At 41.1% G+C, this 18273-nt stretch overlaps 2 protein-coding genes across 2 annotated transcripts; one reads left to right on the top strand and one right to left on the bottom strand.

The window, feature by feature from the left end:
* Window positions 1-1530: 1530 nt before the first annotated feature.
* On the top strand, window positions 1531-2958 carry LOC119418914 (trace amine-associated receptor 13c-like). Its single transcript, XM_037686205.1, has 2 exons — window positions 1531-1703; window positions 2139-2958. Exons 1-2 carry the CDS (start codon window positions 1531-1533, stop codon window positions 2956-2958), a joined length of 993 nt encoding a protein of 330 aa, XP_037542133.1.
* An 8081-nt stretch (window positions 2959-11039) lies between these two features.
* On the bottom strand, window positions 11040-12368 carry LOC119418915 (trace amine-associated receptor 13c-like). Its single transcript, XM_037686206.1, has 2 exons — window positions 12199-12368; window positions 11040-11859 (listed from the first exon to the last, which is right to left on the bottom strand). Exons 1-2 carry the CDS (start codon window positions 12366-12368, stop codon window positions 11040-11042), a joined length of 990 nt encoding a protein of 329 aa, XP_037542134.1.
* Between the last annotated feature and the right edge of the window lie 5905 nt (window positions 12369-18273).

Raw genomic sequence — 18273 nt, forward strand, 5'->3', positions numbered from 1 at the left:
TCCTCATACATGTCCTGCTGTCCTCATGCATGTCCTGCTGTCCTCATACATGTCCTGCTGTCCTCGTACATGTCCTGCTGTCCTCGTACATGTCCTGCTGTCTTCATACATGTCCTGTACCAGTCTAACATACTTCTCTGCCACTCCAGATCTCCTCATGTAACACCACACCTCCTCCCTCGACACTCTGTCTGATATTTTTTCTAAATCCACAAAGACACAATGGAGTTCTTTCTGACCCTCTCTGTTCTTCTCCATCATCATCCTCAAAACAAAGATGGATCTGTGGAGCTCTTTCTCTTTCTCAGCATGAAACCATACTGCTGCTCACAGTCACCTCTCGTCTAAGTCTTGCTTCCACAACTCTCTCCCAGATCTTCATCGTGTGGCTCATCATCTTAATTCCCCTGTAGCTGCATCAACTCTGTACACCACCTTGTTCTTAAAAATGGCCACCAGCACTTCTTCTCCGCTCTTCAGGCATTTTCTCATCCTCAAATATGTCATTGAATATTTGAATATTTGTTCTCTGGGATCGTGCTTGAAGCCTTAAACTAATTTATTGTCAGAGAGACCTGTTTTGCCCCACTCCGGACCCTTGAGCAAGGCCTTTAACCCCCAGCATCTGCTCCCTCGGGCGCCCTAGATGCAGCTCTCTGTTCCACGCAGAGGGCTGTGGTAGCTCAGTGGTCTGTGGTTGCGTCAGGAAGTGTATCTGGCGTAAAAACAATTGCTAAGTCTTTCTGCAAGTTAGTTCAGTGTGGAGACCCCTGAAGGAGGGAGCAGCCAAAAGAAGAAATAAAATAATAATAACAATACCCATAAGTGTGTCCAAAAGGATTTTAGGAGAATTAAAATGATTTTTGGTAAGACCATCTATCTCCTCAAACCCTCTGAAACCTGTAGCTGAAAAGAAGGCATCAGTTTTAGTCATGTTTGCTCGACAGTGGTTGGACACAATGTTTGTGTTTGTTTACTGACACTTTACTTTTGCACAACACCAGTGTGTGTTTGGTTTTTAAAAGATGGGAAAACTGGTGCATTTCTCTTCATTTCTTTGCAGCTTCTTCAAAAGTCTCCAGCGCACACGAGCTGCGTTAACAGCAACTAACTAAGATGAAACTCAAATGCTTTTCTACACAAGTAGACCTTTAAAATAGTCTCCTCGTGCACAAGTGGGTTTTCTTCGAGGACTCTGGTTACCTGCCACTGACCAGAAACATGCACTTTACAATGACTGGTTGCTCTGAACGTTCCCTAAATGTGAACGGTTGTTTGTCTCTGAGTCCCTGTGATGGACAGGGGACATGTCCAGGGTGTCCTCTGCCTCTCACACAGTGACTGCTGGAGATCAAAACCAGTTCCCAGAAAAACAAATGTAGGAACAGAAAATGGAGAAACGGTGGATTCGTTCGTGGTCCAGGTCCACAGACGAGGGAGGAGCATGGCAACGGAAGCTTTTTATGGAGACGTTGAGTCAGACAGCTGCCAGAGCTCAGCAGCTTCTCACCTGACGTCCTCTCTCTGACGATGGAGGCTCCTGATGAAGCTCAGCTCTGTTTTCCACAACTCCTCAACACCTCCTGCACAAAGACACAGCAGTTTAACGCTGAGAACGTTTTTCTTTACGTTGTGTTGTCCCTCGTCTCTTTTCTGACTGTGACTCTCAACCTGCTGGTCATCATTTCTATTTCCCACTTCAGGTGTAAAGAGATACCTAACTAGTATATTCGTAGAATATTTTTAATAGTATATTCATAGAATATTTTTAATAGTATATTCATAGAATATTTTTAATAGTATATTCATAGAATATTTTTAAATGTATATTTATAGCAATAGAAATGTACAGTTAGTGTTTAGTACTGATGCTCTTATTGTAACATGTTTGTGATTATTTCTATAAATGTTCAGATCTAACTTTTTTAAATCACACAACAAATAATACTAAACCAGAATATAAAATATTTAATGCATGTGTTACATTTTAAATATACAAAAAAAGTATATTTTCTGATTTTACATCTTCTTCTTCTGATTTGAACTAAACATATATTTTATAATGCTGCAACAGGTCTTTAGTTGTTTTTAACACTTTTGTTCTTAATATATTTACAGAAACTTCTTTCTTCTCGCAGGCAGCTTCACACCACAACCAACTTCTTCCTCCTGTCTCTGGCTGTCTCAGACTTCTTTGTTGGACTTCTTCTGATGCCGATCCGAATCCTCAGGATGGAAAGCTGCTGGGTCTGGGGGAGCTTTATGTGTGGACTTTACAATTATACCAGTTTTATTATTACATCTGCCTCTGTAGGAAACATGGTGCTCATTTCAGTTGACAGATATGTGGCCATCTGTGACCCCCTGAGTTATCCCAACAAACTGACCCATAAGAGAGTTCAGATCTGTGTTTGTCTGTGTTGGGCCTGCTCTGTGCTCTATAATGGTATGATTCTGAAGGAGCATCTGAAACAGCCAGACAAATATAATTCCTGCCATGGACAGTGTAGAGCTGTGATTGATTTCAAAACAGGGACTTTTGATTTCATATTTACCTTCTTCGGCCCCATCACAGTAATCATGGCTCTGTACATGAGAGTGTTTGTGGTGGCTGTGTCTCAGGCTCGAGCCATGAGGTCTCATGTTGCAGCTGTGAGTCAGAAGGGTTCAGCTCCTGTATCTGCTAAGAGGTCTGAGAGGAAAGCAGCTACAGCTCTTGGAGTTGTTGTCATTGTGTTTCTAATGTGTATTTGTCCTTACTTTTCACCTTCTCTTGCAGGTAAAGACACTTCAAATATTTCCAAACTTTCAGTTATTGGAATATGGCTACTTTATGCTAACTCTTGTGTGAATCCAATCATTTATGCTTTCTTTTATCCGTGGTTTAGAAAATCTGTGAAGCTCACTGTAACACTTGAGATTCTGCGGCTTGACTCTTGTGATGCTAACGTCCTGTAATGTTTGCTCGGTCTGCAACTGGACACAATCACCAGCTTGTCACTTGTTCAGTTTCTGATTTAACAAACTTGAATAAAATGAAAAAATGTGACATTTGGCAACTAGTTATGTCTTTGTGTTGTTGGTAAATTTTCTTATTACTGTTTGGTTGTCTATTTCAATATGTTTAGAATTATTTTAGTTAGTTTATATTGTTCTTGCAACTAAAATCCCCTCAGTTTTCATTGTTTCCAGGTCCCATACCCTTGTCAGACATCTGTAATCAACTGTCCTCATTCAGAGATCTCATCTAGGTGGTTCTGAAACTGCATCCTTCCTGTACGACGTTGTTTGGATTTAATCTGACACGATCCATTACTTGTATACCTGGATGATTGAGCATGGACTTTGTTGTTATCCATCACTTCATTTCTCACCCGATAGCAACAAGGTGCTAGGGCCTCTCTGTGTGGAGCATGCATGTGTTATTAATTCAAAATCTTTTCAAATGTCGGGGCACTGCACTCATAAAGAGGGAAAACTATCAATCCATGATTTACAGGATTATCAGTACCAATAATTATCAAATTATTATTGTTAAGGATTATCAGCAATTATCAGTGATTATCAAAAATCACCCCAAACCAGAGTTCTTGTCCTTGGAGTAATATCACAATTACATTAAAACACGCACGCACGCGCACGCACGCACGCACGCACGCACACACACACACCTGATTTAAGTTTGGCTCTATTTATTGAAATACACTAATAAAGTAACAAGTTATGGAAATATGAATAATGAAAAATGTAATCTTGAAATAAAACGAACATGTTATGAATGGATAAAACAAAGTATGACTGAAAGTTTGGTTATACACTGAGAGGCAGGTTTAACTGAAATTAACAAATGAAATCAAATTAAAAGGAAAGTTCTAAATGTGAAACTTATCAAAGACTCATTGACTTGAACTGCTGTTTCTATCTTTAAGGCACCGTGGTCACCAGTATTTGTCCCACCGAGTCGTACAATCGATTTCAGCTCCTACAGTAGAAACCAGGCAGGTGAGTGGCCGGATCCGACCTCAGAAGCGAAGACCTCCCAAGGTGTTAAGGGACGGGCGTCTCTCTCTGTGGTTGGTTCTTCACAGGTGGGCACTCAAGCCGAAAACTTCTGAGGTGGGAACAGCGTCTGGCTCTGTGCAGCCTTAGAGGTTTTGGAGTGGTCCAATTCTGTGGGAGTTCTAGTTTCTGCCAGCCACACTTTCTCCTACAGCTGCAGCTGATACCCACCGCTACACATCTGAGCCTGGTTTGGAGGACTACTCTGCAGGAGTACAAAAGTCTCTGCCAGACACTCCTTCAGTGCTGGGACATATTATCCCACCTGTGGTAAAGGTAATGGTGACACAAACCTCAGTTTTTAGACCCACTGGCAGGCAGGCGAGCGAGGCTGGAGTTTAAAATAAAAATAATTTATTTTAAATGACAACACAGAAAGACTGGCGAGGCAGCAAAAAACACTAAAAGAGGTCAGGCAGGTCAAAACAGGACAGGCACAGAGTCGGACGGAGAATCAGACAAACAAGAGCAGAGGAGGACTGAGACGTCTGTGCATAACAGAACAATGACCGGAGCAAGTGGACGAGACAAGATCTTTAAATAAGTCAGAGGGAGAGTGAGTAATGAGAGCACCTGGGCAGGTAGCTGATGAGGGACAGGTGTGAATGATAGAGACTGGAGAGGCAGACTGAGGAGAGGGGGAAACTGACATGAAACACAGAGTCAAAATACATAAGGAACAGAATGACACAAGAAGCAGAAAAAGGAGAAATGCAAAGGCAGACAAGGAACAGACCCTGTCAAATGGACAACCACTAAACAGTCTCTTGACATTTTGTCTCTAAATACCTTGCTTGTGATCTCCTGCAGTGACTTCCAAGTCCTTCTAGCCTTCCAAGGCCTCCTTGCTCCTCAAGACCTCAACTCGTTTCAATTGTGTCCCACTAGCAAAAGCCTTCAGCCTGAATAACCAGTCCTTACCCACTACGCAACCTGCTCCTCTCTCCATTGGTACTCACCTCTCTCCAGCTAAGGACCTCCTGGAACCTAGGACCTCACTCTCTCTCAGAGCTCTCCCCTCTGGCTCCAACTGAAAGACATTTTCAGTAAGAGAATCTAACTTGTTCTTTTTCAGCCCAAAACCATTGCACCTGTAAATAAAGACATTTATTTTTGTAACTCTGTCTCTGTCATTCTCTCAATCTGCCACTTGGGGTCAACCTTTAACTAAAATCATGTTAAATTCTTAGAGGATGATTCTCAAAAGGCCAGTTTTTCTTAAAGCAGGCGGCTGTGGCTGAGTGGTTAGAGCAGTCGTCCTCCAATGCGAGAGTTGGGGGTTTGAATCCACCAGCAGTCACATGCCGAAGTGCTTCAGGGCAAGACACTGAACCCTCATCCTCTGATGTGTGTCCCGGTGTATGAATGTGATAAAGCTCTGATTAGTCTCCTTAGAATGATTTGTTCAATTAGCTTTGTAGAGATCTAGTATAGAGCTGTATGAATGGGTCAATGAGGCACAGATTGTTGTAAAGCGCTTTGAGTATCTCAATAAAATAGAAAGGCGCTATATAAGTACAGTTCATTTACCATTTAAAGCTCTGTGTAGCTTCACTTTATTACTGTGCTGAATCAAACCAGAAGTTTCTGGTTGGCGGCTTCTTACTTTTTCTGTTTTGCTGTTTTTTTTTCCATCTTCTTTTTCTCTCTATTTTTCACAGTGTTTCCCCCATTTCCCAAGTGTGATTGGCAGGTTCAAAGATTTTGGAGAAGGCATGTGTTTGGAAAGGTTTATCCAATCAAAGTGACTATTTAAATAAAGGTGGGCGTCTTAGTGATGGTCAGCCAATGATGTTTTTGAGTCTTGGTGTACACATCTCAAACAATGAGATGGGGGGGATTCTACTTCAGAACTTCTGTTTGCCTCAAAGTTTAATACTAATAAAAAAAAAAAAACAAGACAAACACTATGAAAACTTCTACTTAGATAAAACCAAACAATCAATGCTTACTTTAAAAATGTATCACATGTTTAATGCCAATTCATTTAACATATCACGTTCTTAATTTTATATTATCACATTTAAAGTCATCTAAAAGTCATACTACTGATATAGCAAAGAAAATTAGCTTCAACTAAAGAAAATAATGGAGACAACTTTTAGTTATAAGAAACATCCATCCATTATCTTTACCCGCTTCTTCCATTTTGGGTCATGGGGGTCACCGGTGCCCATGTCCAGCAATCACTGTGCGAGGGGCGGGGGACACCCTGGACAGGTCTCCAGTCCATCACAGGGACACATAGAGACAAACGAGACAAACAACCATTCACTCTCTCTCTCTCACACCTAGGGACAATTTAGAGTTACCAATCAGTCTAACATGCATGTTTTTGGTCTGTGGGAGGAAACTGGAGAAAACCCACGCATGCACGGAGAGAACATGCAAACTCCACCTAGAAAGGCTCCCGGACCAGGATTTGAACCGGGGACCTGCTCGCTGAGAGGCGGAAACATAAACATTATAAATGTGAGACTTTTGTTTAAAAGATTTTAAAGGACAAATTAGCATTACTATGTGTTTGATTTAGAATGAAACTTCTGGAAGTTATTGGTGGCTAAAAGAAAACATGGTTATTAAAGCATTTTAGGAGTAAACTTACTTACTGAAGAGCAGAAGACATTGTTTTCACAGAATCAGCATTATACATTATTGAGATATTAGCTCAGATTAGGGAGAGAGTCTGGGAGTCTTAACTGCCTTTTGGGAGAAGTGTTGAACCGTGTTTGGTCCTGAGAGAAGTTTATATAAGGGTCATTTCTTTTAAGTCTAAGATTAAGATAAACTAAGATAAGCTGCCTTCATACATCTCCTCCTACATGTCTCTGTGTGAGTGCAGCTACAGCGTGCAGTCTCAGGACATTATTACCTGCAGTGTTCCCTCAGTGAGGACTGAACTAGACAAAAGGACCTTCTCCTACTCCGCTCCTGTTTCTTGGAATAACTTACAAAAAGATCTGAAGCTCTCAACCTTGACCTCTCTAAGTGGGTTTAATAATCTGTTGGACTCCTAGCAGGGCCCAATGCAGACATGTTCCTGTTGGGCGGCTGTGGCTGAGTGGTTAGAGCAGTCGTCCTCCAATGCAAGAGTTGGGGGTTTGAACCCCACAGCAGTCACATGCCGAAGTGTCCCTGGGCAAGACACTGTACCTGTTGTTGCCTCCGATATTTATCCCATCGGTGTATGAATGTGATAAATCACTGATTAGTCTCTTTAGAATGATTGTTCAATTAGCTTTGTAGAGATCTAGTAGAGTGCTGTATGAATGGGTAAATGAGGCACAGATTGTTGTGTAAAGCACTTTGAGTGTCTCAATAAGATAGAAAGGTGCTATATAAGTACAGTCCATTTACCATTCCTGTTTTTATTTTTTTACATTCGCCTTAGAATCTAGCTGTTTTTTGTTACTTTTCTTTTCTTTTTAAATTTTTTTAGCCAACCTATTTGTTTAAAAACATACAATAAAATTGTATGACTTTTTATAACTGTTTATTGTTGTCGCTGTTGTTCATTGTTGTCATCATTCTTTGTTGAAATCAGGTCTCTCTTTTAAATGAGTCCTTGAGGCTCAATGGGATTTACCTGTAGAAATAAAGGTTGAATGAATGAAAATTAAGAATTTATGATAGTGTGAAAAGACCTAGAGGAGCCATGAATCTGTTAAAGTATGTAAATATTCTGATAGTATCAACCAGTATCAACCACTTCCTTTTTGACTTTGGGAAAGCAAAGAGACTGGTAGGATTAACCACAGGAGGGTTCTTTGATTGATTGAAATTCTTGGTGCGACACCTTCTACTGATAACATCAGCAGATGTCTCTTTGTTACTCTCCAGACCTTGGGTGATTTAATCAGGGAAAACGTTAGTTTGGAAAGAGGGAACAAAGAGGTGATAATGGCTGTGACCACAGCTTTATTTAATGAAGTAAAATTATTTACAAAAGTAGTCAGAATCCTTATATGTGACACTACATATCCCCTGCTTGCAATTTACAACCTGGTTCAAAAGTTGGTGAACCACAACTATTAGTGTCATCAAAGCTTGTGCTCAATAATCCAAGTAAAAAAATAAAAAATCCAAAAAGTTTAGTCTAGTCATCTGAACGGTTTCTTTTAGTGTTGAGACATTTCGTCCTTCATCCAAAGGACTATCAATCCTAGGAGCCACTAAAAATTCAGTCCCACAAGCAGCACACTCCCATAGTGGACCAACCAGTTTTCTGGTGATAAGATTAGATATAAGATAAAGTCCTTTGGATGAAAAATGAAATGTCTCAACAAAAAAAGAAACTGTCCAGATGGCTTGACTGAAATTTGTTGAACTAATAGTGTCCATACCACAGAAGTAGTCCATTGGATGTGAGATATATTTCAAACAGTCAAATTAATAACTCTAAGAAAGGGAAAGATCAAGGTTATTCTATATAAAGTCCAAAGCGGTCCTTTGGAGGGCAATGTGAGGTTGATCTCTGGGAGACTGAGGTAAACCACAGGAGAATTAGGTAGGCTGGACTACATATCTGGTGACGCTTGGTGCCCATCTAACTAAGTATATTACCTATTTGTCATAAAATTGGATTAAAGTAGAATAAATCTTAAAGTATACATATCTTATGTCAACTAAATTGACAAACAATGTCCTATGTGTACTAAGGTGTCTAATAAGGTTAAGTCAGGTCCTCTGGATGGATTCTTCTTTGTTGAAATGTTTTACCTTTTATGCAAAAGACCTCTTCAGTCTGAGGTACTGCAACATGCTCAGTCTTATAAACCGCACCTTCTCATAGTGGAGCAACCAGTTTGCTGGAGACAGCCAAAACTCAGTGGTCACATGCAAAAGGAGGACCATCAGCCTAATAATTGGTTGTTAGTGTCCTGATAGCTGCATGCTATTCACAAAAGGCTGAGTTATACTTGCGATAACAGCAATGAAAGAGGGAGACAGTTGAACACAGAGGCCTCCACCCCTGTTTAATGATGGATGGTTTCTCTTCACAAATATGCTGTCCTTTCCTAACACAAATTTTAACATCAAATTTATACTGGACCACAGCTTGTTTGGACATTGTATCAGTTTTTCCACAGGTTTAACCAGGTAACCAAATATGCTTCTGCTCTGAGGAGGAGCACTGAAAAGGTCAATGTGGGCTTTTTGAGGTTTGGTCAACATCATCAAAGAGGCCTGCCTTTGATACATCGTCCACGACAGGATCCGATCTTACAACCTCCACCAGAATTTTGACAGCATCAATTACATTTTGAGATTCACTGGAAACAGACTTTTCATAATCCTGGGTTGTAAGCGAAACAATGGAGGCCTGATAGTCAGATGTCAAACTTGCAACATCAGAAACATTCACTTGTGACACACTTGGTTGGGTTAGCTGTGTGACCCACTCCACAGTTCTCCTGTCAGAGTCCATATAGTCAGAATCAATCACTGAGCCAACAGCCACATCTTCAGCATCAGGTGAGTTATCTAAACTTCCAGGGTTCACATCCAAGTCTACTTCATTTTCATTCCCACACAGGGCTCATCCACAGATTTGTCATCCAGGTCAGATAGCTCTGTAGCAGTCACAGAAGCAACATGTTTAAGCATTAATAACCTCCACAGGAAGAAAGCTGACCAGCATCAGTCTATCAGTAGGTTCCCCCACCTGTGAACCAACGTCTCTGCAACACTCAAAAATTTCATCCTGCAGTGGCTGTGGCTGAGTGGTTAGAGCAGTTGTCCTCCCATGCAAGAGTTGGGGGTTCGATTTCACCAGCAGTCACATGCCAAATTGTCCCTGGGCAAGACACTGAACCCCTCATTGCCTCCAATGTGTGTCCCATCAGTGTATGGATGTAAAAAAAAAAGCACTAATTAGTCTTTGTATAGATATAGTAGAGTGCTGTATGAATGGGTAAAAGAAAGATGCAAACGTAGTGAAGAGGTCATCGACTACCAGAGATAAAAAAAAACCAAAACACTATTTACATCTCTGAACTAAGGTTGAGGGAATTCAGGCCAGGGTCTTTTTTACTTTGGACCTTGAAAATTAACTGTCCAGGAGGCTACTACCTCCAGGCTGTGAGCTAGCCTTCATTTTTGCGTACTTGTCACCAACAGTCAGCTACTGATGATAAAAATAAATAAATAAAAATATAACGCCATGCACTCTATAGCTGAGGCATGCATTGTTTTTCAGGGAAAGGTGTACTGCATGTGTGTTTGTGTGGAAGGGAAAGGACCAGCCCAAAGTAAAAAAAATAACTTTTCAGAAGAAATGGAAAAATAATGGGCAGCACGGTGGTGCAACTGGTAGAGCTGCTGCCTCTCAGCAAGCAGGTCCCTGGTTCAAATCCCGGTCCAGGGGTCTTTCTGGGTGGAGTTTGCATGTTCTCTCCGTGCATGCGTGGGTTTTCTCCGGGTGCTCCGGTTTCCTCCCACAGACCAAAAACATGCATGTTAGGCTGATTGGTAACTCTAAATTGTCCCTAGGTGTGAGTGAGAGAATGGTTGTTTGTCTCGTGTGTCTCTATGTGTCCCTGTGATGGACTTGCGACCCGTCCAGGGTGTCCCCCGCCCCTCGCACAGTGATTGCTGGACATGGGCACAGGTGACCCCCGTGACCCAAAATAGAATAAGCGGGTAAAGATGATGGATGGAAAAATAAATCTTTTATCTTTTTATTTTTATATATATATATATATTGGTGGTTTTATTTTGGTTTGTTTCAAAACCTGATTACTTGTTTTTTTGTTTTTTGAGTTTTTTTTTTTTTTTACAAAACGAGTAGATGCCTTGGGACAAAAAAAATCAGTCTGAATTGTTAGGATGTTTTCACACTAGTTGTCTGGGTATTTTGGTTAAGACTGGTTAAAGATGTTATGCATGTCTTTTTTTTTTCTTAATATTGCCACAAAACAAAAGCAGAGAAAGTGCCAGCAGATGATTTTGTCCTGTTGCAGACTGAGCAAACATATTATCTACAGAATGTTGGCATCACAACAATCAGACTGCAGTATTTTAAGTGTTAAAATAAGTTTAATAGATTTTCTAAACCACGGATAAAAGAAAACATAGATCATTGGATTCAGACAAGAGTTGGAATAAAAAAACCAGCTTCCAAAAACTGAAAGTTGAGAATTAAATGATGTGTCTTTACCTGCAAGAGTGGGAAAAAAGTAAGGACAAATACACATTAGAAACACAATGACAACAACTCCAAGAGCTGTAGCTGCTTTCCTCTCAGACCTCTTAGCAGATACAGGAGCTGAACCCTTCTGACTCACAGCTGCAACATGAGACCTCATGGCTCGAGCCTGAGACACAGCCACCACGAACACTCTCATGTACAGAGCCGTGATCACTGTGATGGGGCCAAAGAAGGTAAATATGAAATCAAAAGCCCCTGTTTTGAAATCAATCACAACTGTACACTCTCCATGGCAGGAATTATATTTGTCTGGCTGTTTCAGATGGTCCTTCAGAATCATACCATTATAGAGCACAGAGCAGGCCCAACACAGACAAACACAGATCTGAACTCTCTTATGGGTCAGTTTGGTTGGATAATGCAAAGGGTCACAGATGGCCACATATCTGTCAACTGAAATGAGCACCATGTTTCCTACGGAGGCAGATGTAATAATATAAGCAGAATAATTGAAAAATCCACACATAAAGCTCCCTAAAATCCAGCAGCCTCCTGTCATGATAATTCGGATCGGCATCAGCACAAGTCCAACAAAGAAGTCTGAGACAGCCAGAGACAGGAGGAAGAAGTTGGTTGTGGTGTGAAGCTGCCTGGAAAAGAAATCAAAGAAACACTAAACAGATAACTGAACATTAACAGCAGTAACAGAAAAAAATACAGTTTGTAAAAATTACAACATGTGTCCTACAGCAATAGAACACAATGTGCAGTAACATATGGCGTTGGCACCATATTTTCATCTGCTATTTCATATTTAAGTCCCTTTAGTAAAAAAATGATGCTAGATTTAATCACTGATAACATTATAACTTCAACTGATGGTCACAAGAAGAGTTGTTATTTACTACAATAACACATATACCAGATATATTTAAAGTATACTTCAAAACTACAATTAGTACAATTGTTTCAGTTTATTTTTTTTATACCTGAAGTAGGAAATAGAAAAGACAACTAGTATGTTGAGAGTCACAGTGAAGAAACAAATTAAGGACAACAGACTGTAAATTAAAATGTTGCCGACGTGATGCAGTGGTGGCTTTTTGCAGGAAGTGTTGAGTTGTGGAAAGCAGAGCTCAGCTCCATTCAGACTCTCCATAATCAGAGAGGAAAGTAAATGTGAGATGGTTGAACTCCAATAGCTGATAAACAACAGCTTCATTCTGCTCCTCCTCCTTTCACAAATAACTTCAAGTGATCAATCACATGTTTATCATACAGCTGAGTGTAAAAATGCACACGCCATTCCAAAAAGTTGGAAATTTAAATATAATTTGATTTACAAATGCCATAAATGTATATTATGTTTACAATAGTAAAAAAAATTGTTGTGTCTATTAAATTGCTCGTATTACAATATATACTATCAGTGAGTTTTTTCTGTCACCAGTAAGTTTAATTTATTAACGATTACAAGATGCTGGCAAGAAACTGAAGCCACTGTCGACAGACAGGTAGCTCTAACTCTAATGACAATTTGGAAAAGCTTTTTCTGGAAATGTTCCTTATCAAAGCCAGATGAAGTAAGATAAAACTGAAAAAAGTACATTAAATTTGGGCTTTATACATAAAGAATAAAAAAAGCTATATTTGACATGATTTTGATTAGTGTTTGACCCCAGGTGGCAGACGAACAAGAGACAGGCACAGAGTTTACAAAAAAAAGTGTTTCCTTTATTTACAGGTGATGGATTGGTTGGTCAAAAGTCTTTTCTTATAGATGGAATCTGAGGAGGGGATTAAGAGGTTCCAGTTCCAGGAGGTTTCTTGATTTTAGAACAGGTAAGCAGCGTTGGACAGAGGATCAGATTGTTAGTGAGTAGGTAGCTGGTTCTTCAGGCTGAGGATGTTGAAACGCCGTATAGGGACAAAATCTTGGACGGGTGGAAAACACAAGGAGCGAAGAGGCCTGAGGAGGCTAGATGAGTCCAGGACTTGGGAGTCACATAGGTAGGATGATGTCCCAGCATTGAAGGAGTGTCTGGCAGGAGTTTTTATGCTCCTCCAGAGTTGTCCCTCGAATCAGGTTCAGGTGTGAGAGGTGGCTGATTAGAAGTAGATAGGGTGGATCCTCAAGGAGGAGAAAGTTGTAGCCGGACTGCTGAGGGGTTGATGATTTTAGTTATAGGGAAAGGGCCGATATACCTGAGAGTGAGTTTTCTGGGAGTATTCTTTAAAGAAATGTCCTTAGTGGATAACCATACTGATAGGTAATTTTCACACCTACAAGATAAAGAACCACACAAGGACAAGAGTTCAACTTTTCCAGTGGGATTTTGCAAATAGAGAAGATGGCAGCAGCAGCTGATTTGGCTGCTACTGACAGACTCTGCCATTCTGCACTTTTCGCACTGCTTTTATTTAGCATACAGGAGGAAGTATGAGATACAGAAACTGGTTTCACAAGTCTTTACACAACACCTTCGTGCGAAGAGACTGGAACAAGAATGTTCCAGCGGAATAAATTTCTTCCTGAGAAGAAAGTGAAATACTTTGAGCATGATAACAACTCAAATTCCTTTACATTTCCCTCCTGTTTATCATGCATAAAACACCAAAAACCATGGCGATATTGAACGCACCCAGACAGTGGCCTCCTTGAGAACATGAATCAGTGCTACACATGTGAGTCTGGTTTCCTTGGGAATAACATGTGAATTGTAGCTTGTCAGGGTTTGTGAGATAAGGTATTTGAGGTTTCAGCATGACCCTTACTGTTACTTTGGTCTGGGCCCAGAACAGCATGTTACAAGTGCCATTCCTGATCCCTGGATGAGCAGGGTCACTGTTTTTGGTCACTATACCGGGATACTAGTAATTCTAGGCTCCCAGGGATGCCATGCATTTAGCCTCAGTGACATTCATTGGCTTTGCATCCAGGTGCACCTGGGTAGAAGAGGGTGGGAGTAAAGAGTACATAGAACAGACTTTTTCAGTTATTTTTCTGGCACTGAGCTTCACATATCGATACCATGAATTAGTCTCTTGCGGATGCTTCGGGTCTCAGGTCCACTCATCCTGATTGTCCATGTCAGTCCAGCACCTTTGTCTGGTCACATGTAGACCTATGAGGTGATAGATACTCCATCCACATGCTACAGCCATTATACAGCAGAAAGCCCACCTTACTTGTGGCACTCCCATTACTGTTCAGTATACAGAAACACTGGACCCCTAGAAACCTAAAAGAACAAGGATCTTTTGGTTTCTTCATTAATGTTGAGCCACCCCCTTCTATACAGAGAGGCCCCTTTGTAGTCAGTCTTCCCCACTGTTCCAAAATTCTAGGGATCCAGCACTTTCAGCAACTTACAATGGCTGAGATGTATCCAGCTGGGTCTTTCAGCGATCTTTATTGCTGTTGGTGTAGTCAGCAGTACTTGGAATGGGCCCTCCCACCGAGGACTGACCCAAGTTTTTTGCTTGATGGCTTTGATGAAGACCCAATCTCTTGGCTGGATGAGAGTTGTTTCCTGTAGGAGAGAAGAATCAGAAGGCAGTAAATTTATCTTTAGCACTTCTTTCTGTTTTAGTGTCTTGATCATGTAATCTGCCAATGTTTGTTCTTCTTCTGCTTTTTGTAGGTCAGGTGAGAACAAAGGTAAATGGTATGGCCTGCCATGAACAATTTCAAAAGGAGTCAGACCAGTCAGATGTTGGGGTCATTCTCATATAAAGTTTCACCAAGTCCAGACACTCTGGCCAGGCTCGGCCTGTTGTCTCCATGCACTTTCTCAGTCTGCTTTTTACTGTACCATTTGTTCTCTCTACTAATCCTGTGTTCTGTGGGTGGTAGGCACAGTGAGTTTTTAGAGACAATCCTAAATGTGAGGCCATTTTCTGTATGACCTGGTTAACAAAATGTGGACCATTATCACTATAAATGGTCTGTGGGATGCCATGTGTGGGAACAATAGTTTTGCATATGGCTTTTGCTACAGTAATAGCGTCTGCACGTTTTGATAGGACTATTTCAATCCATTTTGAAAAAGCATCCACCATTACCAAACAGTATTTGTAGGGTCCACTTTGAATGAGTTCAATAAAGTCCATGTGCATATTCTGAAAAGGATAAGATGGTGTTGGGAAAGAGCCTCTCTTTGGTCTCATATTTTCCTTGGATTATGTTTCACACACACATGACATGCTTTACAATATTTTTTTAAATAAGATTCAAGTCCATATGTTGTGAAATGGTTCTGGATAATAGACACCATCCCTCCTGTTGACACATGGCAAGGCCCATGTGCCACAATTGCTGCTGCTTTAAAAAGGGATTTAGGCAATATTGCTTTATCATGAACATGATAGATTTGGTCAGTGTTTAGTGTGGCTCCTTTGGCCTCCCACATTTGTTTTTCTTGTTTAGGGGCTGTAGTTTGCATGTCTCTTAATATTGTTTTATCAATCAGGTCACCATTTTGTTCACAGGATAAGTAGGATGTTCCATAATGTCCGGTGGCTGCGGTTTTAACAATCTGGTCAGCCAGTCTGTTTCCATTTGATATTGAATCTGTTCCTTTTATGTGGGCTGCACATTTGCATACTGCATGAAGCTTGTACATGGTTTTTTGTTGTGTGGGGAGCAACACTGTTGCTCCAGCCAGGGACTTTTTATCAGTGCACAGTGCAGTAATTGCAACCACCACAAGGGTTTCTTTTAAGAACTTAGTCACATAATCTTCAGAGGGGTTTAACAACATATTCATAGTAATGTGCAACTGACTGGGGGACATCTGATCTTCAAGGTCCATAAGGACCTTACCTGTCTCTCTTAAAAGCAGGCCAGGTACAGTGGGGTTCTGTGTAGGGCAAAGGTCATAAGAACAATATATATGTCATGTAACTGTTGATATGCATAGACCTGTGTATTTTGTAATCTTGTTGCTCTCATGCCATCTTTGATGGGGACTACAGCAATTCCTAGTTTTGTCATCAAATGTCGACCTAATAGATTTATTGGGCACTGTGGGGAGATGACCACTGGCACTGCCAGGCTGACCACTGTCTCTTCGTCTAAAACACACACAGGTTTTGAGATGTTTTGTCTGTTTGTCAGGTCATCAGCGGACTTAACCAAAATGGAACTGCAAGATGATGTCAAACCAGGGACCTGTGTTTTCAATACTGTTTTACACACCCCTGTATCACAAAGGAAATCAACCTTTACTGTGTTTCTCCTCAATATAACATAAGGTTTTTATTTTCGAGCATTTAACAAGTCCTAGGCTGAGCACACATCCACTACTTCCTCTTCTGTCTCTGCTGTTACAGCTGAGGCTGCAGGCGAGGTTAGTCATGCTGAAAAACCTCCTCTATTGTTAGCACCTCCCCTCGGGTGCTGGAATTACTTTTTCTGACACTCACGGGCCCAATGTCCTGTTCCTCCACAGCGCCAACAGCCATCTGAGTCCTGAGGAGGACCACAACAAAATCCACGTCCTCTTCCTCTGCCTCTGAAACCTCGGGTTCTACCTCTCCCTTGTTGCGGGTCAATGAAAAAGATTTCAGACTCAAGGCACTGATCAACATGAAACACTCCAGAATTCCCTCCAGAAATTCCTCCAGACTTTCTTTTCAACACTTTCTCTGCATGTCTCACCCACTGCATCAATACAACTACTGAGCGTGTGTCTACTTCCACGAGGTGCTTTCTCACCCAGTTGGCAATGTCTGGTCTGAAAGACTGTAACAGTCCATTCTTCAACTGCTGTTGGTATGGCGTTTCGTTTCCCTCAGCAAAGGCAATGCCACTGTGCACCCTAAACTCCTTCTCATATCTCACTTTGAACTCAACTGCGTCTTCTCCAGCCTTCTGTTTTACTGCTGATCTTCTTCTTCTTTCGGCTTTTCCCTCTTCAGGCGTCGCCACAGCGAGTCATCCTCCTCCACCTCACTCTGTCCTCTGCATCCTCTGTCCTCACTCCATCTACCGTCATGTCCGCTCTAACTGCATCCATATACTGTATCTCCTCTTTGGCCTTCCTCTTTGTCTTTTTCCTGGCAGCTGCATTTCTGTTTTACTGCTGATAATGCTGCATAATCAGCTCTTCTAAAAGCTTGCCTCACTCTCTCACAAAGAGCATTCCACTGATGTTGGTATTGTCCAGCTAAGACTCCATTATCTGGATATGGAAACGGGTGGCCTCTGTCATCTTTCCATGTATAATCTCCTCGTACTTTAGCCCAGTTTTTGCCTAGGGCTGACTGGGCTGCCTCTCCAGCTTCATGACCGTTCAGCCTGTAAGAGTGTATTATGCCTTCCATGTCTTCTATCCACTGAGCAGGATCTTCACACACGTTTATCACCCCTTCAACTGCCTTTCTAGCCTCTTCCAACATCCATGGTCTGAAAACATACATGTGTGTTTGTTGATCTTGCCCACTAGCATTTGGATTTGGGACTTGGATCATGGGGTATGTATCGGTCAGGGGTGCACTAGGTTTCTGTTTAAATTTGTAATTTTTCTTTGGCCTCTTGTCTTGTGTTGTATTTTATTTCTTTAGAATCATAGTTTTGGCCTGTTCCTGTTGGAATTGTATTTGTCTGGGTAGAGATTATGGTAATCAGGCAGTGTTGGCAGTGCTCTGCCTTCAGCCCCCAAGAGGTTTACAGGGCCTTGGGCTGGTGGTTCCTGATGGACTTGTGGCCTGGATACAGACTCGTTGTCTTCAGGTCTCACAAATAAAGCATTTGATTTTGCTTTCTCTTTATTTTCCTTTTTGGCCTTTACTTTATTCATTTTTTCTTTTCTCAGACGGGATTCATTTAACCACAATTTAGAACATTGTAATTGTTGTTCTAATTTTCTTTTTTCTTTCCCTTTTTCCACAATGATTTTTTTCTTGTAATATGTTTATTATTACTTGCCATGTATCTTGTTTTAAAGTAGGCTCAATTTTATATTCTTTTCTCCATTTTTCTAAATATTTTGTAGAATCTGGGAGGTTTTGAGCCATAAATTTTGAAACTTTGGGTTCGGCCTCCGCAAAGGGCTTACGTT

Source organism: Nematolebias whitei, chromosome 13, assembly GCF_014905685.2.
Source record: "Nematolebias whitei isolate Nwh7 chromosome 13, NemWhi1, whole genome shotgun sequence".
NCBI classification, from domain to species: Eukaryota; Metazoa; Chordata; class Actinopteri; order Cyprinodontiformes; family Rivulidae; genus Nematolebias; species Nematolebias whitei.